The sequence below is a fragment of the Chelonoidis abingdonii genome, chromosome 2 (genome assembly GCF_003597395.2).
Source record: "Chelonoidis abingdonii isolate Lonesome George chromosome 2, CheloAbing_2.0, whole genome shotgun sequence".
Lineage (NCBI taxonomy): Eukaryota > Metazoa > Chordata > Testudines > Testudinidae > Chelonoidis > Chelonoidis abingdonii.
Genome location: NC_133770.1, coordinates 51,400,946 through 51,427,559, shown reverse-complemented (window position 1 = coordinate 51,427,559; position 26,614 = coordinate 51,400,946). Strand labels below are relative to the sequence as shown.

The 26,614-nt window shown below is 47.6% G+C and overlaps 1 protein-coding gene across 1 annotated transcript in view; it reads left to right on the top strand.

Annotated features, from left to right (window-relative positions):
- Positions 1-26,614, top strand: part of LOC116829229 (serum paraoxonase/arylesterase 2-like) — a 63,548-nt gene that overhangs the window by 24,816 nt on the left and 12,118 nt on the right. The window contains exons 3-7 of the mRNA XM_075062355.1: positions 3,325-3,380; positions 4,971-5,136; positions 7,078-7,204; positions 17,108-17,308; positions 18,333-18,414. Of these exons, the coding sequence (XP_074918456.1) occupies positions 3,325-3,380; positions 4,971-5,136; positions 7,078-7,204; positions 17,108-17,308; positions 18,333-18,414 (632 nt within the window). The remainder of the gene's footprint in view (positions 1-3,324; positions 3,381-4,970; positions 5,137-7,077; positions 7,205-17,107; positions 17,309-18,332; positions 18,415-26,614) is intronic.

The following is a 26,614-nucleotide window of genomic DNA, read 5'->3' as shown; positions in this document are numbered from 1 at the left end:
CAGTAAGTAAAGTCCATTCTTGGTCTAATCATGATGGGTGCATATCTTTGTCATCTATGCCCTTTTCCCCACCCTCCATGCTCTCTACAAACTTTATTTAATGAGTGGTAGAGGATTCCCCAAGGTCATAAATAGGATTGCCAAAATTTCGTTAGGATGTTGTCCTAAAAATATTAAGAATGGGGGTCCATATTGAACCTGTCCTGTACCCAATTATATATGTAATATAAACATTACTCTGCCTGAACAGCTATGAAAAAGTATTAATACATTTTCCTCTTTCATGAGCACATGGGTAGGAGAGTAATGAGTTTTTTCAGCTCATGCTGGTGCTCTATAGTGAGAAATACTCATAGCTGTTAGATTCCTCCTGTTTTATGTAACCTGATTTATAAAAGTATTCCTTGCTGTACCCTTGCAGTGAAATTCTGTATATTTTGCTATAGAGAACATCTTAATTTAAAAATACTGTGTTCTTAAATCTTTCCTCAGTTGGTGAAATGCAATAAAAGTAAATAAAATGCTATGGCGCCCATGGGCACCGTGTTGGGGACCCCTGACTTAGAGAAAGCACCGGTGCAATTTTTGTGAGGCCTGAAGGAGTGAGTTTTATGTGCTGAATGTCTTATCCTTCAGGGATCAGACTAGATTATCACAATTGTCCCTTCTGGCTTTGTAATCTATGAATCTGTCATGGCTATCTGGGACATTTAGCATGTACTTAAATGTGGACCTTACAGACATCATAACTATTTAATCTTGATTAAAACTAAAAATACTAAAAGTCCTTTCGTGCCATAGGTACAATTTGAGGACCTCTGTCTTTCACTTTGCAGTTAGAGCTGGTTAGATACCCAGAGTAAAAATTATTTAATCAATTAACAAGTTCTATTAAAAAGTGCATATATTCTACACCTCTTGGGTAACATCATGAAGTTCTAGTGCAACTTTCAAAGATTTCCCTGTCTTATTGACTCTGCTTAGTGCTATAAACCCCTATTATTAATGCAAACGTTGACAGCTATGACGTAACAATGGAGCATTATGTGGCTTTTGTTGGCTGTGGCGAAGCAGACCAATCCTCTAATGTAGCATTCACCACTGTTCATTCACCATATTAAACTGAAAACATGTTTCCCTCCCTGTGAGTGTGATGGGGTTTTGGTGGTTTGTTTCTGACCCTTGGCATTCTTTCATGCTGTGTAGAGAGAGGTTTCAGAGTAGCAGCTGTGTTAGTCTGTATCTGCAGAAAGAACAGAGGCACCTTAGAGACTAACACACTTATTTGAGCATAAGCTTCTGTGGGCTACAGCCCACTTCAGTCTCTAAGGTGCCACAAATACTCCTGTTCTTTTTGTAGAGATAGGGTTTGTAATACGGAAAATCCTACAATGAAGTTCTGCAATGAAAGATAAATGGAATAAGCTTCAGTGAGCTCTAGGTCAAACGCTAGAGAAACACCTTCAGCAAGGAAATTAAAAACACACCTCAGTTCTCTTGCTAACAGTTAGTGAATAAAGCATCTTTTAAAGGCTTTTCCTGCTTCGCCCTCCCCCGCAGCTTTCCCACTCCTCATCTTTTTCTTGTGGGGTGACTTCCTTACGCCTAGTGAAGCTTCACCAGTGGTAGATGAGGATCTTAACTATCATGCCGCCTAACTGTTCAGAGCAATAGCAACAATGAAAAACTTTCTGGAAAAAGGTCAAAGTAGACACAGGCCTGTAGGAGTGGGAATCGACCTACAGTTCAATAATTTCTTCTGTAAAAGAACTTCTCCCTCTTGTGCACGCACAGTGGATGAGGGAGGTTGTTTAGCAAGACCTAATCCAACAATATTTGAATGGAAGTCTCAGCCTTTCTTATCTAACTAGAAGGCAGTTGAGAAATAAATGGCCAATATTTGATTTGTTGTGCAATCTATTTAAGGTAGTAATGAACACTTTAGTGTGTAGATTTTCTCTAGTTTATCCACTTCATAAACCTGTAATTTAATTTTCCGTTCCCAAACTTGGGAAGACTCCTTTTATTTTAGTGGAGATGAAATGCTCACAGCTCATGATTCACTTGTTCACAAACCAGCATATTCTGCCAGCACAGTCTATCTATGTTACTTATATGCCCCCACCACTGTAGTATTGGAGCCTCACAACACTCCTGTGAGGTAAGCAAATGCCATTATCCCCATTTTCACAGATGGGGAACTGAGCCACAGAGAGTAAATGGCTTGGCCAGGATCACAGCTTGGCTGTACCAAACCAGGAATGGAAAAGCCCTAGGTATAGTTTCTTGTCTGCTCTGTTGATGAGTCTGCAGAGGTTTTCCTCTTTAAGAAGGCAATACTTTCTGCAGGATCTTTAAGTTTTCATTTAAAAAACTTGTTTAGAAATCTGTTTTGTGCTGGTCTCCTGAAAAATGGGAAAGGGTCCTGGGAGGAGCTATGCGAATTTGTGATCTGGAAAAATACCCTTTACAATGAGACTAAAAGAGTTCAGTTTCTTTAGTATATTGAAGAGAAGGCTGAGGAATGACTTAATCAAGGTCTTAAACTACTTACACAGGGAGAAGATCACTGACACCAGAGGATTCGTTATTCTAGCAGGCACAGCTGTTCTAATATCCAGTGACTGGAAGCTGAAGCTGGCAAAGTACAAATTGAAAATGAGACACATTTTTAACAGTGAGGGCAGTTAACCACTGGAGCAGCTTGCAATGTGGTTGATGCTCCATCACTTGGAGTCTGAACATCAAGATTGGATGTCTGTCTTAATGAGATGTTCCAGGCCAACCACAAGTTATTAGGCTATTGGAACCACTGGGTGAAATTCTATGGGCTCTGTTATGTAAGAGGTTGGACTAGATTATTGTGATGATTCTGGCCCTAAAATCTATGGTCTACACTTGCAGTTAAACAGTGTTCATTGCTGGTTCCGCTGCTGATCTTATTGTCAGAAATGGATACGTTTTCTACTGTGGACTAGGGTTCAGGGTCAGAGGGGACTAGGTAGCTAGGACAGAAGGGCACCTGGAGGTCAACCTTTCACGCACAAAATTCAGTGGTGGGTGGAGGAAGCACGTGTCTGAGTTGTTGTCAGACAAGCCTAGATCCTAGAGAGGGGGTAAACCTGAACACTAACTTGGAATTCATGCACTGTTATTTTCAATAGCTACTGAATCTTCTGCTAATTCTTTAGACACATGGTACAAGTAGCACAGTAGCTAAAAACAGTATCTATTTACTATCTCTTGAAAGTGGAATTATGTGAGCGAGAGCTAAGAATTGAGTAGTAAACACTTTGTGAATAAACCACTTCTCTGTCTTTGCAGAAAGAGGTGCAGAAGATATTGACATCCTTCCTGATGGTCTGGCTTTCATTAGTTCTGTAAGTATTTGAGCTCCCACCTCCCCACCCATGCAGGTGCTTGAGTACTAATTTATTATGCCCAGGAGTAATACCTGCAAATTACAGGCTGAACACGTTCTGTGCGCACTGCTTCTTGGGAATAATGCAGACTTAAGTTAGCTCAAACTGCATTTCCTCCTACTTGGGCAAGTTCATTTCTTAACCTTGCAGTGTTGTTGTGGTTTTTGTTATGCAACCTTTACCATTGGCACATGTAACTTTTTACATGCTGCTGATGTATTGCCATCCCAAAGTGTTCAACATTTGAGTCAGCCTCCCCAAATCAGGAGATTGGCTTAAAAATCATGATTTTTTTTCTTAAATTAACTTTTGGATTCTTTTTGCTTACCTCCTGGTTATTGAGCCCTTAGGGTTCACATATTCAATCTTTTCTCCACAGCCATGAGGGCTAGGAACTGTGTTTTGCTACATGAATGCTGAAAGTCTCATTCATGTGATTACAGCTACTATCACTATTAGAAAAACAACTAATATGTGTGATAGCATCTGTGTCACCAACTTTTGTGATTTTGCCTAGAGGAACTGTACTAGGTAGTCTCCTTACCCACTCAGGTGCACTTAACTGTGGCACTGCAGCTTTGTTTGCCCATATTTTGAAAACTTTTTGACCAGATAGCCTGGATCAGTTCAGAGATTCCCTGTATTACCTTGCACAGTAGTGGTGTTACAAAGCTGCAGTCGTCTGAGCTGTCTGAAAGCAATGATGCTGTGTCTTGAAGAAATGTTAAAGTGGGGGAACATGGGACTGAGAGTTAGGAGCCAAAAGGGGTAGAGAGAGGATGGATATAGGCCCTTAGAAGTCACTTGAGGTGGGAGGAGAATGGGGAGTGGGAGGCAAGAGAGCTGTGGTGAGAGGTGCTTGTTTTGAAAGGACCAGCACAGAGTGGCTGGGTGCATATTGCAAGTGGGGAATCTGCACTGTGGGAGTCAGCAGTAGGTATGCAGCATTGTCTTGGGATAACCAGCACAGGGAAGGCAGATGCCTTGGAGGGGGGGGGGGGGGTAGCATCACAAGAAATAGGGGTGCTCAGACCTGGCTCTGGGGAGAGCAGTAGTGGCTGGTGGCTATAGAGGGGAATTACCAGCACTGAATGAGGGTGCTGGAGCAGCACTGTGGATTCTGTGGCAGTTTGTGAGGTGGAGTGTTTAGAAAAACAGTGGGGAAGGGATGTCTCTGGGATGCAGCAAAATGAGGGAGTTTCTTTGTGGAAGGGTGTCGTAGCAGCAGATGGATGTGGAGAGGCAGCAGCACTGTGAGAATATTCGGTAGTGATGGGGCACCAGCAGTATATGGTGCAGAGGGTGCACAAAGGTATCTGGGGTGGGTGGGTTGCAACATGAGGAGGATGCAGGCAGAACAGTGAGAGTTAAGGAGGGATCCATTGATTAGGGAGAACATGAAACAAAAAACACCAACAACAGGAAAGAGACAGATTAGTACGGTTGTTGCTCTATCATGAGATATATCCACAAACCAAAACAGAGTTAGTCCCGGCAGCTTTGTTAGGATCCTCTTAACTTTCTCGTTGTGTTTACTTAATCTTAAAGGGTTTAAAATATCCAGGTTTAAAAAGCTTTGCTCCAGACAAGCCAGGTGAAATATTTCTGATGGATTTGAATGATGAAAACCCAAGAGCAGTAGAACTCAGGATCAGCCGCGGGTTTGATCTGGCATCATTTAACCCTCATGGGATCAGCACTTACATAGACAAAGGTAAGAAGACTGTTAAATGAAGACAAGAAATCTCAACCTAGAGATTTATTATTATTATTTATTAATAGTTAAAACCCTTTGCTATTTCTGTCACACTCCATGTTGCACCATCAATAACCTGATACATGGGTGGGAAGAAAGTGTGATGCTCCAGCAGATATTCGTATATTAAAACAAAAGAGCTGGCTGTTTGTTAGTGTGTCAGTTTATATAAACCCATGTACAATCTCAATCTTCAAGATAGAAATATGTCCCGTATATTGAATATAACTTTGGAGAATGTGGGAAATGTCTGTATTTTTATGCATATTTGTATGACTCAGTTTACTCACTCCCTTTTGTATTGTTGCTTATGCCTACTTGGTCTCAAGAGCTTAACTTTTTTCCAGAGAGACTCATCAGGAGTGAAGGAATAAGCATTGAATTCAGTGGGTGGGGGTCTCACATTTATGTCTGGGTTGGCATGAATTAACTATAAACGCATGGATAGAGCTACCTTGGAGCTCCAATGGAGAACAGCACCAGACCATTAACTTTTAATGACACCTGGTGTCTTGGAATATGGGTATGTGATTACCTATCTGACCACAAACTGAACACTGGGAAGGGCAGCACACATGAAAACACCTTCACTGGAACTTGAAACAAAGGTCATGAGTGCTAAGGGGCTTGTAGAAGGAACTTTTCCTCCCCTTGGGAGAAGAATATTCCAGTCTGGGACTGTTGGGCAGCTGCAGGCATGCTGTCTGTCTTCCAGGCCAGGACAAAGAGGGACCCTCCTAACCAAGGAAGGAAAAGCTGACAGGTTAGGGGAGAGTTGTGTGTTTTAGCCTTTTCTTTACCATTTTAACACGATGTCCGTGCACACTGGGTTCCTGCGGACTAATAAATGATGGCTTATTGTGGAGAGTTGTCTTGTGTCACTGCAAACACACTGGTTGTATAGTTCCCCAGAGGGGAAGTCTCCAACAAGGGTTTCAAGATCATTTGGACCTGTTGGAGGAGCAGGGCCGGCTTTAGGAAGCGCGGGGCCTGATTTGAATAGTTTTGACGGGGCCCTGGCAGGGATGACACACCCAGTGGCGCTCCAGGTCTTTGGTGGTGGGTCCTTCACTCACTCTGAGCCTTCGGCGCCACTGAAGGACTTGGAGTGAGTGAAAGACCCGCCGCCAAAGACCCGAAGCACCGCCAGGTGAGTAAAAATTAAAAAGACGCCTAAGTTAGGCGCTCCTCTTTGGGACGCGGGGCCCGATTCGGGGGAATCGGCCTAAAGCCGGCCCTGTGGAGGAGCTCCGGTGGGAATCAGGTGCTGAAGCCGGGGGGGACCCAGTCTTTGAGCTGTGGAGCTCCCTCTTGAGCGGAGGGGAGACCCATAAGGTATCACTAAGGTCACACTCCCTGAAAGACGGCACAAGAGTTGGAGGCACAGCACGCCCTGTAATATCGCCGCCGTAATCAATTGCAGTATTTGAATGCTTTACGGCATAGGTGTTTAGTAAGGGGAGTGGGAGAAGGCAACTCATTGTATGGAAATATAATGCCTCCATCACTGTTCAGATCCTGCAGTTCTGGTGCTATGAGCCTTAACTGAAACTTTGTTGTCCAGCCAGTGCACAATGAGCATTTCTCTTCTAGCTCACTTCACAGTAGTGACTAAAAAGGGAGACTGGCTTGTGGCTGAAATGAAGCTCTGGTTCTGCAGCTTTTTGGTACTGAAAGACTGATAGAGACACATCATCCTCTAAAGGCTCTTTCTGTCAGTAAAAGGCCCTTCAGTCCATTGGCATCCTTCTCTACCACCTCACAGTGGTGTTGAGTGTAAATACATCAAAAGGCACTTGTATACTACAGCAGTGGAGGTAGATACATACCAGACACAGACATTTAAGCTGCCATGTCATTTTTGTGAAACTCAACAATTTTTCCACATTCTTTGTTTAGATGACTCAGTGTACCTCTTCGTTGTGAATCATCCAGAGTTCAAGAGCACAGTTGAGGTGTTTAAATTTGTAGAAGATGAAAATTCTCTTGTACACCTGAAAACTGTCCGACACGAACTTCTGTCAAGGTACTCAACCCAAACCACAGCACCTGTTTCCATTTGGCTAAAGGCTGTTTTAGTTAAAGCTTAATTTATATTCAAGGCAATGTAAACCTTAGAGGACCTTTCCATTTGATGTTTTCCCATTGCTGTCATCAGTACCTCACAGATATACTGCCAAGCTACTACACTTCTCGCCTGTCTCCTTTGTAAGTTAAGGCATGGACCATAAAGGGATGTGGGTGCCTAAAAGCCCAGATTTAGGTGTCTTGTCAGTTTTAGGCACCACGGCAATCCATAACCCCAGCCTGAAGGCACAGGCACTTAAATTCACTTGCACCTACATTTTTGCTGTAAAAGTCCCCTTATCACCTAAGTTTCTGCACCTGGGCATGTGTACTGTTGTCTCAGGCATGCATTTGGATGCCTAAGCCACTCTGACTGGGGGAAGATAAGTGGGGGAATGCCTGTCGTGCCTGCAAGAGCCATTCCAGTAGATGTGCTCAGAATACCCTTAAGTCTATACAAAACAAATGGGGGAGCGGAAGAGAAGGCAAACATCCCTTATAGCCATTGGTGTGTGCAGCACATTTCATTAGGGTGTGCACCCAGGGAATTTTATTAATATATTTTTTTAAAGGTGAACATCATAAAGGTTGGGGTGGGGGAGGGAGTGCTGGGTGGGGTGCAGGAGGGGTATGGGGTACAGGCAGGGGGCTCAGGGCAGGGAGTTGGGGGTGGGGTGCAGGAGGGGTACGGGGTGCAGGCAGGGGGCTCAGGACAGGGGGTTGTGGGCAGGGTGCAGAAGGGTTCAGGCTCCGGCCCAGCATCATTTATCTGGAGTGGCGCGATTCCTGTGTGCATGCCCTGGCCCCACACCGCTCACCATGTCCCTATGCAGCCCCTGGGGGCTGGCACAGGTCTCCATGCACTGCTTTTGCCACACCTCTAGGTACCTCCCCCGAAGCCCCCATTGGCCACCATTCCCCGTTCCTGGCCAATGGGAGTTGCAGGGGTAGAGGTGCCTGGATCAACACACGGAGCCCTCTGTCCGCCCCAGGGATGTGGTGCCATTCCAGATGCTTCTGAGAGCGGTGCAGGGCCTGCGGCACCACAGCAGGCAGATCCCACGGGCTGGATCCAAAGCCCTGAGGGGCCGGATGCTGCCTGTGGGCATTAGGGTGTGCATGGGCACACCCTGTGCGCACGCCTATGCTTTTAGCTTTGTCAAGGTTCCTTCCCCACTCTGAACTTCAGGGTACAGATGTGGGGACCTGCATGGGCACTTCTAAGCTTAGTTATCAGCTTAGATCTGGTTTCGCTGCCACTGCTCACAAGCACTACTTTTCTTCCCTGGGTAGTCTTGAGAGACTTCACCAATTTCCTGGTGAACACAGATCCAAACCCTTTGGATCTTAAAACAAGGAGAAATTAATCATCCCCCCTCCTTTCTCTCACCAACTCCTGGAGGATCCAGATCCAACTCCCTTGGATGTAAAAACAAGGAAAAAATCAATCAGATATTTGAAAAGAAGGCTTTTAATTAAAGAAAAGAAAGGTAAAAGAAAACCCTCTGGGAGAGTTTAGCATACCAGCTACTCTCACAGACAACAGATTCAAAACACAGAGGATGCTCCCCTGGGCAAAAAAAGTTACAAATACACACAAGAATACCCAAATTTGATAATTCCCTTAATGGTACAAAGACAAGTTACAAAGAAAATAAACATAAACCTATTTATCTCTTTCTAAAACTTACTACTCTGATAAGAGGCTGGTTCCTTGATCTTTTTCACTCTGGCTGAAACTGAAACTCTAAACAAAGGAAAACTTCCCTCCTTCCTTTTGAAACATCTTGTTCCCCCATTGGTTCCTCTGGTCAGGTGTTAGCTAGGCTAGGTGAACTTCTTACCCTTTACAGGTAAAAGAGGCATTAAACCCTTAACTATCTGTTTATGACACGCCCCCCCAAATCTCAGACAGTGTTGAACCACACTGGCGGTGATTTCTTCCTAGAACTTTAGAATAAACAGATTAATAAAACACATGCACCTTTACATATACTACTAATTATGTAAAACTACAAGATTTTTCACATTTTAAGGACAATTTAACCAGTTAACTCTGGGAAACTTTCACGGGAGAGTGCATCAGCTACTTTGTTAGAAGCTCCTGAAATGTGTTGAATTTCAAAATCAAAATCTTGGAGAGCTAAACTCCATCGAAGAAGTTTTTGTGTTTCCCTTGGCAGTATGAAGCCACTTTAGCGCAGCATGGTCGGTTTGTAGCTGGAAACGCCATCCCAAACGTATGGGCGTAGCTTTTCCAGGGCATACACAATGGCGTAGCATTCTTTTTCACTGATTGACCAGTGGCTTTCCCTCTCAGACAGTTTCTTGCTGAGAAACACGACAGGATGGAATTCTTGATCCGGTCCTTCCTGCATTAAAACTGCTCCTACACCACGCTCAGATGCATCTGTGGTTACTAGGAATGGTTTGTCAAAGTCTGGGGCCCTTAGCACAGGGTCAGACATGAGTGTCGCCTTAAGCTGGTTAAAGGCCTTCTGACACTCATCAGTCCACTTAACTGCATTTGGCTGTGTCTTTCTGGTCAGGTCTGTCAGTGGGGCAGCGATTTGGCTGTAGTGTGGTACAAATCGCCTGTAATATCCGGCCAAGCCTAAGAAGGATTGGACCTGTTTCTTTGACTTTGGGACAGGCCACTTTTGGATAGCATCCACTTTGGCCTGTAGGGGGTTTATAGTTCTTGACCCACCTGGTGTCCAGGTAAGTCACTCTGTTTTGGCCTATTTGACACTTTTTAGCCTTAACAGTTAGTCCTGCCTGCCTGATGCGCTCAAAGACTTTTCCAGGTGTTCCAGGTGTTCTGCCCATGAATCAGAAAAAATGGCCACATCATCGAGGTAGGCAACTGCAGATTCTCCCAATCCTGCTAGGAGACCATCTACAAGTCTTTGGAAGGTGGGGTGCATTTCGCAGCCCGAAAGGAAGCACATTAAATTCATACACCCCTGCATGGGTGATGAAGGCTGACCTTTCCTTGGCGGGTTCATCTAGCGGTACTTGCCAGTACCCCTTGGTTAAGTCTAATGTAGAGATGAACTGGGCACGTCCCAATTTCTCCAATAGCTCATCAGTGCGTGGCATTGGATAGTTGTCGGACGAGTTACAGCATTTAGCTTACGGTAGTCCACGCAAAAGCGTATTTCCCCATCTGGTTTGGGAACTAGAACCACTGGAGATGCCCATGCACTGTTAGAGGGGCGGATTATACCCATCTGTAGCATGTTTTGGATCTCCCGTTCTATAGCAGCTTGGGCATGAGGAGACACCTGGTAGTGGTGGGTTCTAATTGGTGAGCATTACCTGTGTCAATGGAGTGGTATGCCCGTTCAGTCCGTCCTGGGGTGGCTGAGAACATTGGGCGCGAAGCTAGTGCACAGCTCCTTGATCTGTTGCGCTGCAGACGTCCCAGGTTGTGGAGAGGTTCACCTCTTCCACGCCACCGTCACTTTTTCCTTCGTAGTAGACACCTTCAGGCCACTCAGTGTCATCTCTCCCTGGGCTGTAAACTGACGAAACCTTTAATTCTCTGGAATAAAAGGGCTTTAAGAGAATTAACATGGTACACTTTAGGCTTTAGGTTGAGGTGGGGAATGCTATGAGATAGTTAACAGCTCCAGGCGCTCTTGGACTGTGAATGGCCCTTCCATGATGCTTCCATTTTATGGGCCTGTTGCGCCTTCAAGACCATAACTTGGTCTCCTACTTTGAAGGACTGCTCTCTGGTATGTTTATTCATACCAGGCCTTTTGCTCTTCCTGAGCATCCTTTAGGTTTTCTTTAGCAAGGCTAAAGAGTGTCAGAGGGTGCTTTGTAGGTTGCTTACAAAGTCTAGAATGTTAGTTCCTGGAGAAGGCATAAACCCCTCCATTGCTGCTTCACCAACTGTAATGGCCCTTAACCTCGTGGCCATACACAAGTTCAAATGGTGAAAACCCTAAACTGGGATGTGGTACAGCCCTGTAGGCAAAAAGCAACTGCTGCAACACTAGGTCCCAATCATTGGAGTGTTCATTTACGAATTTACGTATCATGGCCCCCAAAGTTCCATTAAACCTCTCCACCAGGCCATTGGTTTGATGGTGGTAAGGGTGGCAACCAAGTGATTCACCCCATGAGCTTCCCACAGTTTTTCATGTCCCTGCCAGGAAATTAGTTCCCGAATCTGTAAGGATGTCGGAGGGCCAACCTACCCTGGCAAAAATGTCTGCTAAGCCTGGCACACACTTTTAGCCCTGGTGTTGCTTAGAGCTACTGCTTTCCGGCCATCGGGTAGCAAAATCCATGAAAGTCAGTATGTACTGCTTTCCTCTGGGGGTCTTTTTTGGAAAGGACCCAAATATCACAGCTACTCGCTGAAATGGGACCTCAATTATGGGAGTGGCTGGAGAGGGGCTTTGACCTGGTCTTGGGGCTTTCCCACTCTTTGGCACACCTCACAAGACTGGACATAATTAGCAACGTCCTTGCCCATTCCCTCCAGTGGAAGGACTTCCCCAGCCTGTCTTTGGTTCTGTTCACCCCAGAATGCCACTGGGATGATCATGGGATAAGCTTAAGAGCTTTACCGGTACTTAGTTGGAACTACCAACTGTCTTTTGAGGACGCCAGTCTTCCTGGTGTCCACCAGAAAGAGTCTCCTTGTATAAAAGTCCTTGTTCTACAACAAACTGGGATCGTTAGAAGAGCTGAGAGGCGGTGGGTGCTCTGTGTGCCACCCAAGCTTTCTGAAAGGCTGTCATCTGCTTCCTGCTCAGCCTGGAACTGTTCCCTTGATGCTGGAGACATCAGTTCCTCTTAGACTGTGGACTTGGGCTTGTGTCCTCTGGAAGTGATGTAGGTGATGGGGTTGTTTTTGTTGATTGTGAACGCTCTTCGCTGGTGCACTATGTGATATTTCAGGCTCTGGCTGAGCCTCTTGGGTAGGGTTGTCTGCTGCCTGCCAGTTCAGGCCCAGTGGTGCCCTCTGGCGTTGGAGTTGTAGATGGGTTTGCAAGCGCTGGCGTCAGTGCTGGCAACAGTTCTGGTGCTGGTTGCTTTTCCAGTTCTGGTTCTGGGACTGGATTCACTGTAGCTGTAGCATTCATGGGTAGAAGATCCAGTTCCACCACCTCTGTCTGGGTCTCTGGTAACACAGATGGGGCCCTGGTGGATGGCTTAGGGACAGGGATGGGTGTGGAAGCTTGCTTGGCCTGGCTGCGTGAGACCATTCCCACCCTCTTGGCCAGCTTCACATGGCTGGCCAAGTCTTCCCCCCAGTAGCATGGGGATGGGATAATTGTCATAGACAGCAAAAGTCCACATTCCTGACCAGTCCTTGTACTGGATAGGCAACTCAGCTGTAAGCAAGTTTAAAGATTTTGACATGAATGGATGAATTGTCACTTGGGCCTCTGGGTTGATGAATTGGGGATCCACTAAGGATTGGTGGATAGCTGACACGTGTGCCCCAGTATCTCTCCATAAGATAACCTTCTTTCTGCCCACTCTCAAGGTTTCCCTTCGTTCCAAGGGTATTTGAGAGGCATCTGGGCCTGAGGATCTTTGGTGTGATTGTGGTGTAATGAACTGTAATCAGTTGAGATTCTTCTGGCAGTGGGCCTTTATATGTCCCAGTTCATTACATTTAAAACATGGCCCAGCTGATCGGTCACTTGGCCGAGGTGGGTTGCTGGAGATTGGTGAGGTGGGACAATAAGGTGTCTAGTGCTTTCTTTGGGTTGTAGGTGGGGCCTTGGGTTCCCCCCGGTGATAGAGTTTGGTTTCGGTTTGCCCCCTCTGATATTTGCTCCAATTGCTAGTAGTAGTTTTCTTTTCTGCCACTTCCACCCATTTGGCTCCAATCTCCCCTGCCTCGGTTACTGTTTGGGCTTCCCATCTAGGATGCACCTTTCTATTTCCTCAGGAACACCCTCTAAGAACTGCTTCGTTTGCATTAGAAAGGACAGAGCTTCCAGAGATTCAGCACTTGCTCCTGATATCCAGGCTTCCCAATTCTTTTCAATGTGGTAGGCGTGTCAGGTAAAGGACACATCTGGTTTCCACCTTAGAGCTCTGAACCGCTGACGGGCATGCTCAGGTGTTAGCCCCATTCTGATTCTGGCCTTGGTTTGAAAAAGTTTATAATCGTTCATGTGTTCCTTAGGCATTTCAGCCGCCACCTCTGCTAAGGGTCCACTGAGCTGTGGCTTCAGGTCCATCATGTACTGGTCTGTAGAGAAGCTGTACCCAGGCAGGCCCTTTCGAAATTTTCTAAGAAGGCCTTAGATCGTCACCTGCCTTGTAGGTGGGGAATTTTCTGGGCTGGAAAGTAGTACCTGGAGAAGGGTTGTTAGGGTTGGCTGGTCCATCCTGCTTACCACTTGCTAATTCCAGCTCATGTTTTCTCTCTCTTTCCCTCTCCTCCATCTCTTTTTCTCTCGCCTCCATCTCTTTTTGTTTCTCCTCCATAGCTCTTCTGTGGGCAGCCTCAGCCCTGGCCATCTGTCTGTCATGTTTCGTTTGGCTCTCCTCAGCCTGGAGTTTGGCTAATTCCAGCTGCTGTTGGATGGTTTGTTTTTTTTCTTTGCCGGACATTTCCCCCATGGTCTACCTTAGCTATCTGAGTGGGGGGTGGGGGGGACAGCTTGGAATCTTTGGTTACTGTAATGTGACTCTTTAGATAAAAAACAAGTAAAACAGGTTTTTGTGACTTGCCTTGGCAATGTTAATGACCCTCCAGTGATCACAGCTGGAGCTTCCCTTCTAACAATAAGCCCTCTCTTAGAATCTCTTATCTGTTTGCCTTCAGGGTATCTCTCCTTCACTGCTTCCCCAGCATCTCAAAGGAGGAAAAAAAAATCTGGCTTTTGGTTCCTGAAAAATCCCTCACCGCTGCTCACCATGTCAAGGTTCCTTCCCCACTCTGAACTTTACGGTACAGATGTGGGGGACCTGCAGGGGAAGCTCTAAGCTCAATTACCAGCTAAGATCTGGTCTGGCTGCCACCTTTCACAAGCACTCCCTTCCTTGGGTAGCCTTGAGAAACTTCACCAATTTCCTGGTGAACACAGGTCCAAACCCCTTGGATCTTAAAACAAGGAGAAATTAACCTGGTGGGAAAGATAGAATCCAGAAGCCAGTAGGAATATTGCTTTTCTTTTTCTCTGTAGGGCTTTTTAGCAGAGAGAAAGGGTTTGGGTTTAAAAGTAGCCAGAGAGAAATCTTTTTTTCTAGCTGCTTGGAGGCTGCATCTTAAGCAAGGAACCGATTTAAGGGACATTAAGGGTCTAATTGGTTAAGACACAAGAATTCAATGGGGAATCAGTACCCAGAAAACTACACCCGAAGTTCCATCCTCCTTGGAAAACATCTCGTTTCCTGATTGGTCCTCGTGGTCAGTGTTCTGGGTTCCTTTGTATAACCTCTTCAGGCTAAAAAGCAAACATTAACCCTGTAGGCTATCTGGTTATACCCAGCATTGGATGAGTTATTGCACCAAGTCTCTCTTCTGAGGAGGGACTTAGAGAGAGGGGAGGACTTGCAATTAACAAAGTCTTGTTCTATGATGTCTCACAAGCATTTGTTTCAAAGCGGACCTGTAGGAAGCAGCCCTATATTGCATTACAGATGGACTTCTCATCCTGTTTGAGTTACACCAGTTCAGATGTTCACAAGGGTGAAACACTCATATAACTTTATAACCGTCCGGTTATCTACAGTCTGTTACAGGCAAGTGATGATCTCTGTAAGATGGAGATCAGGAACAAGCATTTAATCTAGTTCTAAAAATGATTTCGTAACAACTAAGATCTTAGTCAGCGGGAACGCTCAAGAGGGGTCGCGAACCCATTTCTATGGGGTTGTCAGGGCTGCCAGTGCTTGCTGGGAGCCCCTAGGTCTGGAAGTGAGCCAAACTCACACACCTGGGGCCAAAGTCCAAGGGCTTCACCCCTTTGGTGGCAGGACTACGGTTACTGAAGGGCTCTTCCACTGGGGCTGAGCCTTGGACTTTGGCTTCCCGGCCCTGGGTGAGGGCTGTGGGCTTTGCTTTGCTGCTCCTCGCCCCCGAGCTGCGGGGCTCGGTAGCTCAGACTTTGATTCTCCTTCCTGGAGTCTGTAGTATTTTTTGTTGTCAGGAAGGAGGTTGCGGTGCGCAATGAAGTTTTGAGAATACCCCTGATCTAGGTGTGATAATGCGGTTCCTGCAGGACCCGAGTCTGAGGTGCAATCAGGACAAATCATTAAAAGAGCAGTGACCAAACCAGGCTGGGGTTTTTCCACATCTAAGGCAAACAAACCAGCCAAACACGATGGCACTTTGGTCTCACCCCACTGACAACCACAAGTCACACAAGCAATCTCCCTTAGATACTTACAGTTTCCCAGTATCACCACCAGTAACATCGTCTGGGATGAAATGGTTATGAAAACCAACACCCAATAAAGGAAAAAGGTTCTCAATATCCCAGAAGATCAAAGCCACAGACCCAGGTCAATATACAAATCAGGTCTTACCCAAGGTGAAGATCACGCTTATGTGCCATCCTAAATCTAAGGTTTATTCATAAAAGAAAAGACTATAGATTAAGGGCTAGAATTGTAAATTATGGAATCCATTGCATACAGTAATTTGGCAAAGTTCTTGATTCAGGCGTGGTTAGCAGTGATAGAAATAATGCAGGTTCAATCAAGTCTCTTGGAGTACATCCACAGCTAGGGATGGGTCATTCAGTCCTTTGTTTCAGTTTGGTGCAAAGTCGCCTCCAGAGGTAAGAAGGAGATTGAAGACAAGACTGGAGATGAGCATCGCCTTTTATAGTTCTTTTCCAGTATAAGAACCTCTTTGTTTTACTGTGGAAATTACAGCAAATGGAGTCTGCGTTCCATGGGCAAGTCCTGATACTTTGTCTGAGTTACAAGGCGGTATCTGCCTTCTCTCATGGCAGTTGTATAGCATGATGTCCTTAATGGCGCCATCACAGCGAGGCAGATGCTAACATCAACTTTGTTGGGTTGTCTCCCAGCAAGATTAGCATAAGTTTGAAGTTACGATAGTATTAAGCCAATATTCAAATTCAACTACAAATGGACACATGCATATAGACAGCATAATCATAACCAAACAACCCGTAACCTGATCTAGACCACTGATATGACCCTTCTACATAAGATATTTGGGGTCACTACAGGCGTGGTTGCTAACATGTTCTATATGTGTCCAGATGTTATCAATACACGTCACCAGTAGTTACAAGCTGTAACATAGGTGACTCTAGACTGGTATTCTACCTATGCCATTGGTCAGTGTCGTTAGTGAGTGGCCTAGGAGCCTTCGGCTTGAGCAGGTGTCCTGGTTTACAACATGCCTCAGATACCCATGTCTACAATTTGTTCAAAAGTGCATATGGCACCTCTCTCTCTTCTCTACTTGTAATTTAGGTTTCACTATATGAAACATGCCTCAGATATTTTATTTAGAATCTTACATTTCAAACAAAAACTATTAGCGTAATTATCTTGTTGTGATTGGAATACTCTTTCATCGTCTCCTTAGTCCATAAAATCAAGACTTTAGGGTCAGAAGGGACCATTATGATCATCTATCTTGACCTCCGCACAATGCAGGGCCACAGATCTCACCCACTCCTGTATCAAACCTGTGTCTGAGCCATTTAAATCCTCAAATCATGGTTTAAAGACTTCAAGATGCAGAGAATCTTCCAGCAATACAAGCACAATGATCCACAATGTTTCTTTAAAGAGAACTGTTAATCCTTGCCAAATTTAAATATAATCCCATAAAACTTTTCAGAACACTAATTCTCAAACCTTTGTATTTGTTCCCTCTCTCTTCTCATTTCAGTGTGAATGATATTGTGGCTCTGGGACCTGATCATTTCTATGCAACTAATGACCACTATTTCTTTGACTCCATCTTGATGTACGTGGAGTTGTTCTTGGGCTTGGCCTGGTCAAATGTTGTCTACTACAGTCCAACAGAAGTTAAAGAGGTAGCCTCTGGGTTTTACTCAGCCAATGGAATTAACATTTCACCAGACAAAAAGTAAGTCTCCTTTGGTCTCCTTATACATTTGATGGACCAAATGATGAAAAGAAACTTAGACAATATTCTTGACTTTTACATGCAAATATTTGCATGTGCAGATTGTGTGGTTAGACATCTAAATTGACTTGTGGGTGTATATTTGGTTAGTTGATTGGATGCTCATTGTAAATTATGGTTGTAATAAGTAATCTGAAGTGATTATATAACAGAAGATAAAGTGTATGTTCCTCTGTTTTTTTTAATTCAACTATTGACGGTAATTTAGCCAATAATATCAAAAATTACTTTTTTCCCAAACTGATACTTACAATTTTTAAATGCTAGCATTGCTTGCAAGAATTAATGGATAAAATTCTTTCTAAAATTGTAATAGGGGCAACTGTTCATTTAACTTGTACAGACTACCATGTACTGGGGAGCCTGTTTCAGAGTGTTAACCATTTATACAATTTGTGACTGGTATTTTTACAAAATGTGTTTGACAGTATTGATCAGAGTCCTGGTTGTTACATTAAAACATCTTGGAACACGATTAGTACTTCAGCCATTTATCTTGAGTTCAGTGTGTGATGGACAGCTTGGAATTTTTATAAATATTTCATAATATCAGTTTAAACCAGAGATTGCCAACCTTTGGCACCCGGTCCCATCAGCGAAAGCCGCTGGCGGGCCAGGATGGTTTGTTTATCTGCTGTGTCAGGTTCAGCCGGTTCACTGTTCCAGGCCAATGGGGGCTGCGGGAAGCGATAGCCAGTACATCTCTGGGCCCATACCGCTTCCCGCAACCCCCATTGGCCTGGAATGGCAAACCACCACCAGCAGGAGCCGCAATTGGCGGAACCTGTGGATGCTGCAGGTAAACAAACTGTCCCGGCCCGCCAGCGGATTTCACTGATGGGCCGCGTGTCAGAGGTTGGCAATCCCTGGTTTAAAGCATCTGAAAATCAAGGCTTGCACATAAAGAATCAATTTACTTTTATCTCTGTGTAGATACCTTATTAATAGATGCTTTCTATTGAAGGTATGTTTATATTGCTGACCTGATGGCTCATCGTGTCCATGTTATGGAAAAACATGCTAACTGGAGTCTAACTCAGTTGAAGGTAAGCGATTTGCCACTTAGAACAAGAGCCTAATCTCTGTTTGAAATTTAGTGTGTGCCCTTTAGGGAGCCTAGATCTCTTTCAGTCATAGCCTGATTATGCGTAGAGAATGTGTTCATATACATGCAAACCAAAGTGCTGGGGGGCTGTGGTTGGCTCTTGTGGTACTGAGCGGAGAGGTGTTCCTGTGGAATTTCATGTGAGCAATTATTATTGTTCACTTCATCCTAATACCAGCAACCTTAAAATGAACCTTGAGTTTGGCACCGATCAAGTTCTCCTTTGGGGCGCTATCGACCTGTTGATGCAGTTAGTGTTCATTAATGCAGCCTGCAAGCAGAAAGCAGCTTTCAGAGCAGCAAGTAGTATCTGACTGGGAAACAGAGGGCAATTTGCAGAACATAAATATTCCAGTTCTCCTGCCTTGGAATTTGGCAGTCTCCCTTTTTATGTCAATGAGAGTTACTTCTCTCCTGCCTAGAGATAATTGGGCCCATAGCATACAAGGCTGGTGTTATGAGATGGTGGCAACACATATGGTATGCTAGGGTAATAATGGCATGTGGTTGCTGTGGGCCTGTAGAACAGGCTGTAGCACATTTCACACATCTGTATTAGCTGAGGGGCTCCTGTTGTCAGTATTTCTGTAAATCACCCCAGATTGTTACAGTTCCCTATTTAATAATAGGATCCAGGGGTTAACACACAGTTTGGGTAAAATTCCAGATGATGAAATAATTCACTCTGCAGGCATTTAACCATGACAATTCCAGATAGGAATTCAGATATTCTGATTTGGGGACTAATTCACCTAGCTATTCTTCTTCGAGTGCTTGCTCATATCCATTCCAGTTAGGTGTGTGCGCGCCGCGTGCACGTTCGTCGGAAGATTTTTACCCTAGCAACACCCGGTCCCGGTGGGGGTCGTGCTGGGCACCCCTGGAGTGGCGCCGCTATGGTGCCAGATATATATCCCCTGCCGACCCAGCCACCCTTCAGTCCTTCTTACCGCCCGTCATCGGTCGTTGTGAACAGTGGAGCGCGCTTAGCTGACCTCCACTTCCCTAGCTACTCGTTTGTTCTCGTGTATATACTTGTTATACGTTTTTTCTTTACTAGCCATAGTTAGTTTAGTAATAGTTAGCAGGGTTCGGGGAGTAGCCCCTTCCCCGCACCCGGTGCCAGAGGCCCATGCCCGGCTCACCGGTTTTAAACTGTGCTCGGCCTGCCACAAGCCGATGCCAACAGGAGATCCGCTTGACTCCTGTTTGAGGTGCCTCGGGGAATCGCACTTCACAGTTAAGTGGCCCCATTTGCAAGGCTTTTAGCGAGCACAAAAATGGAGTGGGACTTTCACTTACCCTTCCTGCTTCGGCACCAAGCGCTGGTCACTATCGGACAGGCAGAAGCGCCTCCCAGCACCGGACCCCACCGGCACTGCCAAGGCCTCTTGGCACCGGCCATCGCCGGCTACACCGAAGTCCGACTCGGCACCGCTCCCTCTCTCCGAGGTCGAGAGAGCCCACGACTCCTCTTTCCAGTGCCTGACAGCTCCCCCGGCATGCGCCGTGGTTGAAGCTCCTGCTCCTGCTGCTTCGCGTGCCAACTGCTCCGCAGCCAAGAGTATGGGCTGGTCTACGCTACGGGGGAAAATCAATCTTAGATATACGCAACTTCAGCTACGTGAATAACGTAGCTTGAAGTCGAATATCCTAAGATCGGATTACTCACACCATCCTCACCGCGTGGGATTCTAGATGTCCGCGGCTTCCCCTGTCAATTCGCAACTCCGTTGGGGTTGGTGAAGTTTCCGGAATCGATATAAGCGTTGCTCGGGGATCGATATATCGCGTCTAGATGAGACGCAATATATCGATCCCGAGCAATCGATTGTAACCTGCCGACTATTGCGGTAGTGTAGACGTAGCCCTTGTCTAGGTCGGATTGCCTGGCACCGACACCTGCTGAGCACGATGACATTGGCACCGTCGATCCCTGGTCCCACAAGGGCCGTCGAATCCAGTGCCTGACTGCTCCCTGCCACGCCGTTGGTTGAGCTCCCTGCTCCTGCTGCTTCCGTGCAAACTGCACTGCAGCCAGAGAGCCTGTCTAAGTTGGATCGCCCGGCACCGACACCTGCCGAGGGCACTGACGACGTCGGCATCCGTCGATTCCTGGTCCCACGAGGGCCGTTGAATCCGGTGTCTGGACAGCTCCCATCGGTACGCGCTTGTGGTTGAGCTTACTGTTTCCCTCCATGCCAGAGACATTCCCAACGGTGAGGGATCTATTGCCATGACAGAGTAGATGCTGCTGAACCCCTGGCACCGCGGTGCAGGTAATAGTGTCTTGGCAAGCCCCACCTTGATATGACCATCCTCTGTCGGCATAGCAGAGCGGCACCGTTCATGATCATTGGTCCCGCAGATGCTCCAGTCCCGTCAGCACTCCGCTCCAACGCCACTTGCAGTCCCGGTGCTGTTCTCCTCCTTGGTACCGGTCGCACTCGTCTCACTGGTCAGTGTCCTATTCGCCGACCTGCTACTCTCGGCACCGTTTCCAGCTCCGCACCGCTACAGCACCGTGATTCCGTAGTCGCTCCTGACATCGAGCCTCGAGATTCGGTCGACCTCCTGGCACCGCTCTGTCGCAGGTCCGGATCTCATTCCAGGTACCAGTACGCCTCCCAAGTACCGGTCCCCGTGCCAGAGTTGGCAAGGTCCGTTAGAGTCAGAGACTCTGCCCATGGAGCTTTTCAGCACCTCCATGGCCATCCAGACAGAGCATCAGTGTCATCCCACGCGGACAGCTCTTATGCTCAGGACTGCGATTCTGATGTGCCCACCAACAACCTGAAAGAGCCCATCAGGACTGCTAAGGAGGGTAGCAACTCAATATGGACCTCCAGGTGGAGGAGGTCTCGGAGTCGAGGGGACCCGGTAGTGGACATTCTATTGGGCGGATTGCCCCACTTAGAGGGACCTTTAACCCATTTTATTCAGACCATTCCAGCGAATTGCCAATACTCTATGCGGCAAGGGGTACGATATACTTGTATGTCCGTCCTCCTCCCTCCAGCTCACTAGTCGTTCAGAGTCCGTTAGGAAAGGGAATGCATCTGCCAGCAGGCACCAGCCCCGAAGAATCGAAGGAGGCTTAGGCGAATGGACCCATACTCAGCTGCAAGGTGTACTCTGCAGGGCCCTACAGCTCCTGGTGGCAATCAACAATCCTTGCTTAGCCTGCTATAAATTAAAACACCTGGGTGATGGGGATACGTTTATAGAGCTTACTTCGCCTCAAGACTCCCGCCAAGAGTTCACTGCCCTCTTGGAGGAAGGGAAAAAGGTGGCCAGAGCTTCCCTCCAGTCCTTGTTGGATGCAGCAGCCAGGGCTCTCATGGGTGTTACCATGAGGAGCATCTCATGGCTTCAGGTTTCAAAACCTCCCGCCGAACAGTATACAATTCACCGACTTACCATTTGATGGTAAAGGCCTCTTTGGCGGTGAAGACTCAACCCCAGGCTGCAAAGCCTGAAGGACAACAGGGTCCTAATGCCGCTCTCTCGGCATGCATAATGCCGATGACCTAACTGCAGGCCTTTCCATTCCCAGCCCACACTGCCACACTCTGTGCCTAGCCACAGACAGGACTTTGGCAGCGGGCTGTGGAGTGAGGTGGTCGCAAGCGACCGTCAGGACCCCTAGAGGGCAAGATCGAGTCCCTCACAATCACCACCGGGACAAAGACGAAACTTCGAAGGTGCGGCGCCCGAGGGCGGCGTACCGAGTTACAGGCGGGATCCCACTCCTACTTCCTCTTGCGTGGTCCAGTTAACTTCAGATCGCTGGCTCCTCACACATGGTGGAGTATGGGTACCACCTCCAATTTGTTCAACCCTGTCCCTCTTCAGGGACTCCTCTCAAGAGCATTCCTCTTACAAAGGTGCAGACGCCGATGGACGGAAATGGGGCAAGGGGTTTAACTCCCGTTATTCCCTAATCCCCAACTCGTACGGAGGTCTCAGACCTATCCTAGACCTACGAGGGACTCAATCCAGTTTATGATAAGGTTGAAGTTCCGCATGGTATCCCGGGGACCTATTATCCCCTGTCCTTGGATCCTGGAGACTGGTATGCGCCTCCGATATGAAGGACGCGTACTTTCACATCGCATCTTCCCTCCGCACAGGAGATACCTCCGCTTTCTAGCCAACCGTCGGTACTTCCAGTTTACGGTCCTGCTGTTTGGCCTTTCTACGGCCCCATGGGTATTAACCAAGTGGTGTGGCCCGTAGTCAGCACCGCACCTCCGCCGACGTCGGATATGCGTTTTCCTGGCATTATCTGGCGATTGGCTTATCTGAGGAGACTCCGAGACACAAGTCACTCAGCATGTGGGCATCGTCAAGGACCTATTCACATGTCTAGGCCTGATGATCACTATAGAAACATCCACTCTGGTTCCACGCAGAGGTTAGAACTTCTAGGAGCTATCCTGGACTCCGGACCTAGCCGGAGCCTGCTTACCACAGCCGCGGTTTCAGGTGATGGCCAAACAATCATCCGAGGTCTGCAGACTTTCCCAACATCTCTGGGCTCGCACTTGTCTCGGTCTCCTGATGTCCGATGGCTGCCTGCAAGTTTGTAACCAAAAACGCCAAGCTCCGCCTCTGTCCTCGCTCCAAGTTTGGCTCAAAATCGGCATACCGCCCGGACAGGGACCCAATTGGTCACATAGTCACCATTCCCTCGAGCACCCTAGGCTCCCTAGAATGTGGCTAACTCCCTCCCTGGTGTGGGCAGGGATGCCATTCCATCCGCCCCAGCCCTCACTGTCCCTGACGACGGACACGTCATTTCTCGGGCTCAGGGTGCTCACCTCAGTCAACCTTCGAGCTTAAGGCCTTTAGTCTTCTCAGGAGCTGGCGTTCCACATCAAGTCCAAAATGAGAGCAGTCCACCTGGCGTGCCAGGGGTTCCAGCAGCAGCTGCGAGGCAATGGAAGCTCAGTGTTACAGCCAACACAATGGCCATGTGCTACATAAACAACCAGGGAGGACATGGTCTCCTCCTTTTGTCAGGAGGCCATCCATCTCTGGGACTTTTGCATAGTCCACTCGATAAATCTGGTTAGCGTCCTTTCTCCCAGGCGTTCGGAATGCCTGGGTCTGCTTTGACTCAGCAGTCTTTCCTGTCTCATGAGTGGTCGCTCTGGCCCGATGTGATGCGCATTCTGTTACCAGAAATGTGGGATTTTTCCCACATAGACCTTCGCTTACCGCGAGAACAGGAAATGTCCGAGGTTCTGCTCCTTGCAAGGTCTCTCCCTTGGGATTCGATCTCGGACGCTTTCCTCATGCCGTGGAAGGGCCAGCTCCTTTATGCCTTCCACCGCTTCCCCTGCTCATTGGGTCCTGCTCAAACTTCACAGGGCAGGGCGCGCATCATCATGATCACTCCAGCGTGTCCAGCAGCACTGATACTACCATGTTGCCTCGACTGTCAATAGCCAACCCAATTACCCTGCCACTCCACCCAAACCTCATAACTCAGGACCACGGCAGGCTTCGCCACCCGGACCTGCAGTCTCTTCACCTCACTGATGTTGGCTGCTGCGTGACTGAAACTAGGGGTAGCAGGAAGCCTTCCACCTGGTCAACGTACCTGGCCCAGTGGAAAGCATTTCTCTCCTACAGGTGTGAAACGCTTGATCTTACTCCTGCTGAGGTCTCGATCCCCTCTATTTTGGACTACCCTCTGGCCTACAACAGCAGGGCCTAGCGCAGTGTCATCGCTGAGGGTACACTTGGCAGCCATTTCTACCTTCTACCCAGGCTAAGGTGGGTCATTCCGTGTTCTCACAGTCTATGGTTTCGAGGTTCCTCAAGGGCTTGGAGCAGTTACACCCTCAAGGTATGCCGCCCAGCCCCAACCTGGGACCTCAACCTGGTTTTAACCAGACTTTATGTCTCCCCTCATTCGACAGCCGTTAGCGACCTGCTCGCTGCTATACCTGTCTTGCTCAAGACAGTTTTCCTCGTAGCCATTACATCAGCCAGACGAGTCTCCGAGCTCAGGGCTCTTACGGTGGTTCCGCCATACACTATGTTCACAAAGACAAGGTGCATTTACGACCACACCCGGCTCTCCTCCCTAAGTGGTTTTCGGCCTTTCATGTTAACCACACTCAACGCAATGGGGGCAACAATTGCACTCCTGGACATCTGTAGAGCGTTCGCATTTATGTTGAGCAGACAAAACCATTTTGTAAAACGCCCCAACTCTCTCGGGGTCGCGAGTAAAGCAGACCGAAGGAAAGGCCTACCTGTTTCCTCTCAGAGGATCTCATCTTGGGTGATGACGTGCATCCGCACTTGTTATGATTTGGCTCACATATTCCCCAAGCCACATCACCATGCATTCTACCAGGGCTCAGGCTTCATCTGCTGCCTTGCTGACTCGTGTACCTACCCACGAGATCTATCGCGCAGCTCCATGGTCCTCGCGTCCATACCCTTGCTTTGCATTATGACTCTGGTTCAGCGGTCAAGAGATGCTGCGGCCTCTGGCTCAGCAGTTTCGACATTCTGCCACATTTCACTCCGACCCCCACCGCCTACATAAGGGAGGCTTGGGAATCACCTAACTGGAATGGATATGAGCAAGCACTCGAAGAAGAAAAGACGGTTACTACAACCTTTTGTAACTGTTGTTCTTCGAGATGGTGTTGCTCATATCCATCCAAACCCACGCCCTCCTTCCCCTCTGTCGGAGTAGCAAAGGGCAAGAAGAACTGAAGGGTGGCTGGGTCGGCAGGGGTATATATCCGGCACATAGAGAGCTCCAGTTCCAGGGGGCGCCGCCCTGCCGACCCACTCGAGTGTTGCTAGGTAGGTAAAAAATCTTCTGTATGAACCAACGTGGCATAGCACTGCGACGCGCGCACTACCTAACTGGATAATGGGATATGAGACAACCACATCTCGAAGAAAAGACGGTTAAATCACCTTTGTAATACTGTTGCTTTCTTCGGATGTGTTGCTCATATCCATCATTCCAGTTAGGTGTGTGCGCGCCGCGTGCACGTTCGTCGGGAAACTTTTACCCCAGCAACACTCGGCGGTCGGCTGGCGCCCCTGGAATGGCGCCGCTATCGGCACCGGATATATCATACCCAGCCGACCCGGCCATCCCTTCAGTTCCTTCTTGCCGGCTACTCCAACAGTGGGGAAGGAGGGTGGGTTTGGAATGGATATGAGCAACACATCTCGAAGAACAACAGTTACAAAGGTGAGTAACGCGTCTGTTCTTCTTCGAGATTTGTGGTTGCTCATATCCATTCCAGTTAGGTGATTCCCAAGCCTTACCTAGGCAGGAGGGGATGGAGTGAGATGTTTGCAGCATGCAGAACCGCTGCGCCAAAGGCTGCATCATCTCTAGACTGTTGGACCAGAGCATAGTGCGAGCAAAGGTGTGGGACCGATGACCAGGTCGCTGCACCGGCATATTCCTGGATAGGCACGTGGGCCAGGAAAGCGGCTGATGAAGCTTGAGCTCTGGTTGAATGCGCAGTGAGATGGCCCGAAGGGACATGAGCCAGGTCATAGCATGTCGTATGCATGCTGTTACCCAAGAGGAGATCCTCTGGAGGAGACGGTAGACCTTTCATCCGTTCCGCGACTGCCACGAACAGCTGGGGAGACTTCCGGAAGGACTTCGTCTGCTCGATATAAAAAGCGAGCGCCCTAAACGGACATCTAAGGATGTAACTGCTGCTCCCGTCGAGAAGAGTGAGGCTTCAGAAAGAAGACCGGGAGGAAGATGTCCTGGTTGGTATGGAAGGCCGACACTACCTTAGGGAGGAACGCCGGATGAGGTCGCAACTGTACCTTGTCCTTGTGAAAGACAGTATACGCGGGTCCACCCGTCAAAGCGCTCGAAGTTCGGAGACCTTCTGGCCGATGTAATGGCCACCAGGAAGACTGTTTCCACGACAGGTACAGGAGCGAGCAAGTTGCCAGTGGCTCAAAAGGCGGATGCATTAGTCTGTTTAGGACTAAGTTGAGATCCCAGGTAGGGGCAGGCGGTCGTACTGGGGGGTAGAGGGTGCTCAGGCCCTTAATGAATCTAGTGACCAGGGGTGGGAAAACACAGAGTGGCCACCCTCTCCCTGGATGGAAAGTGGAGATAGCCGCCA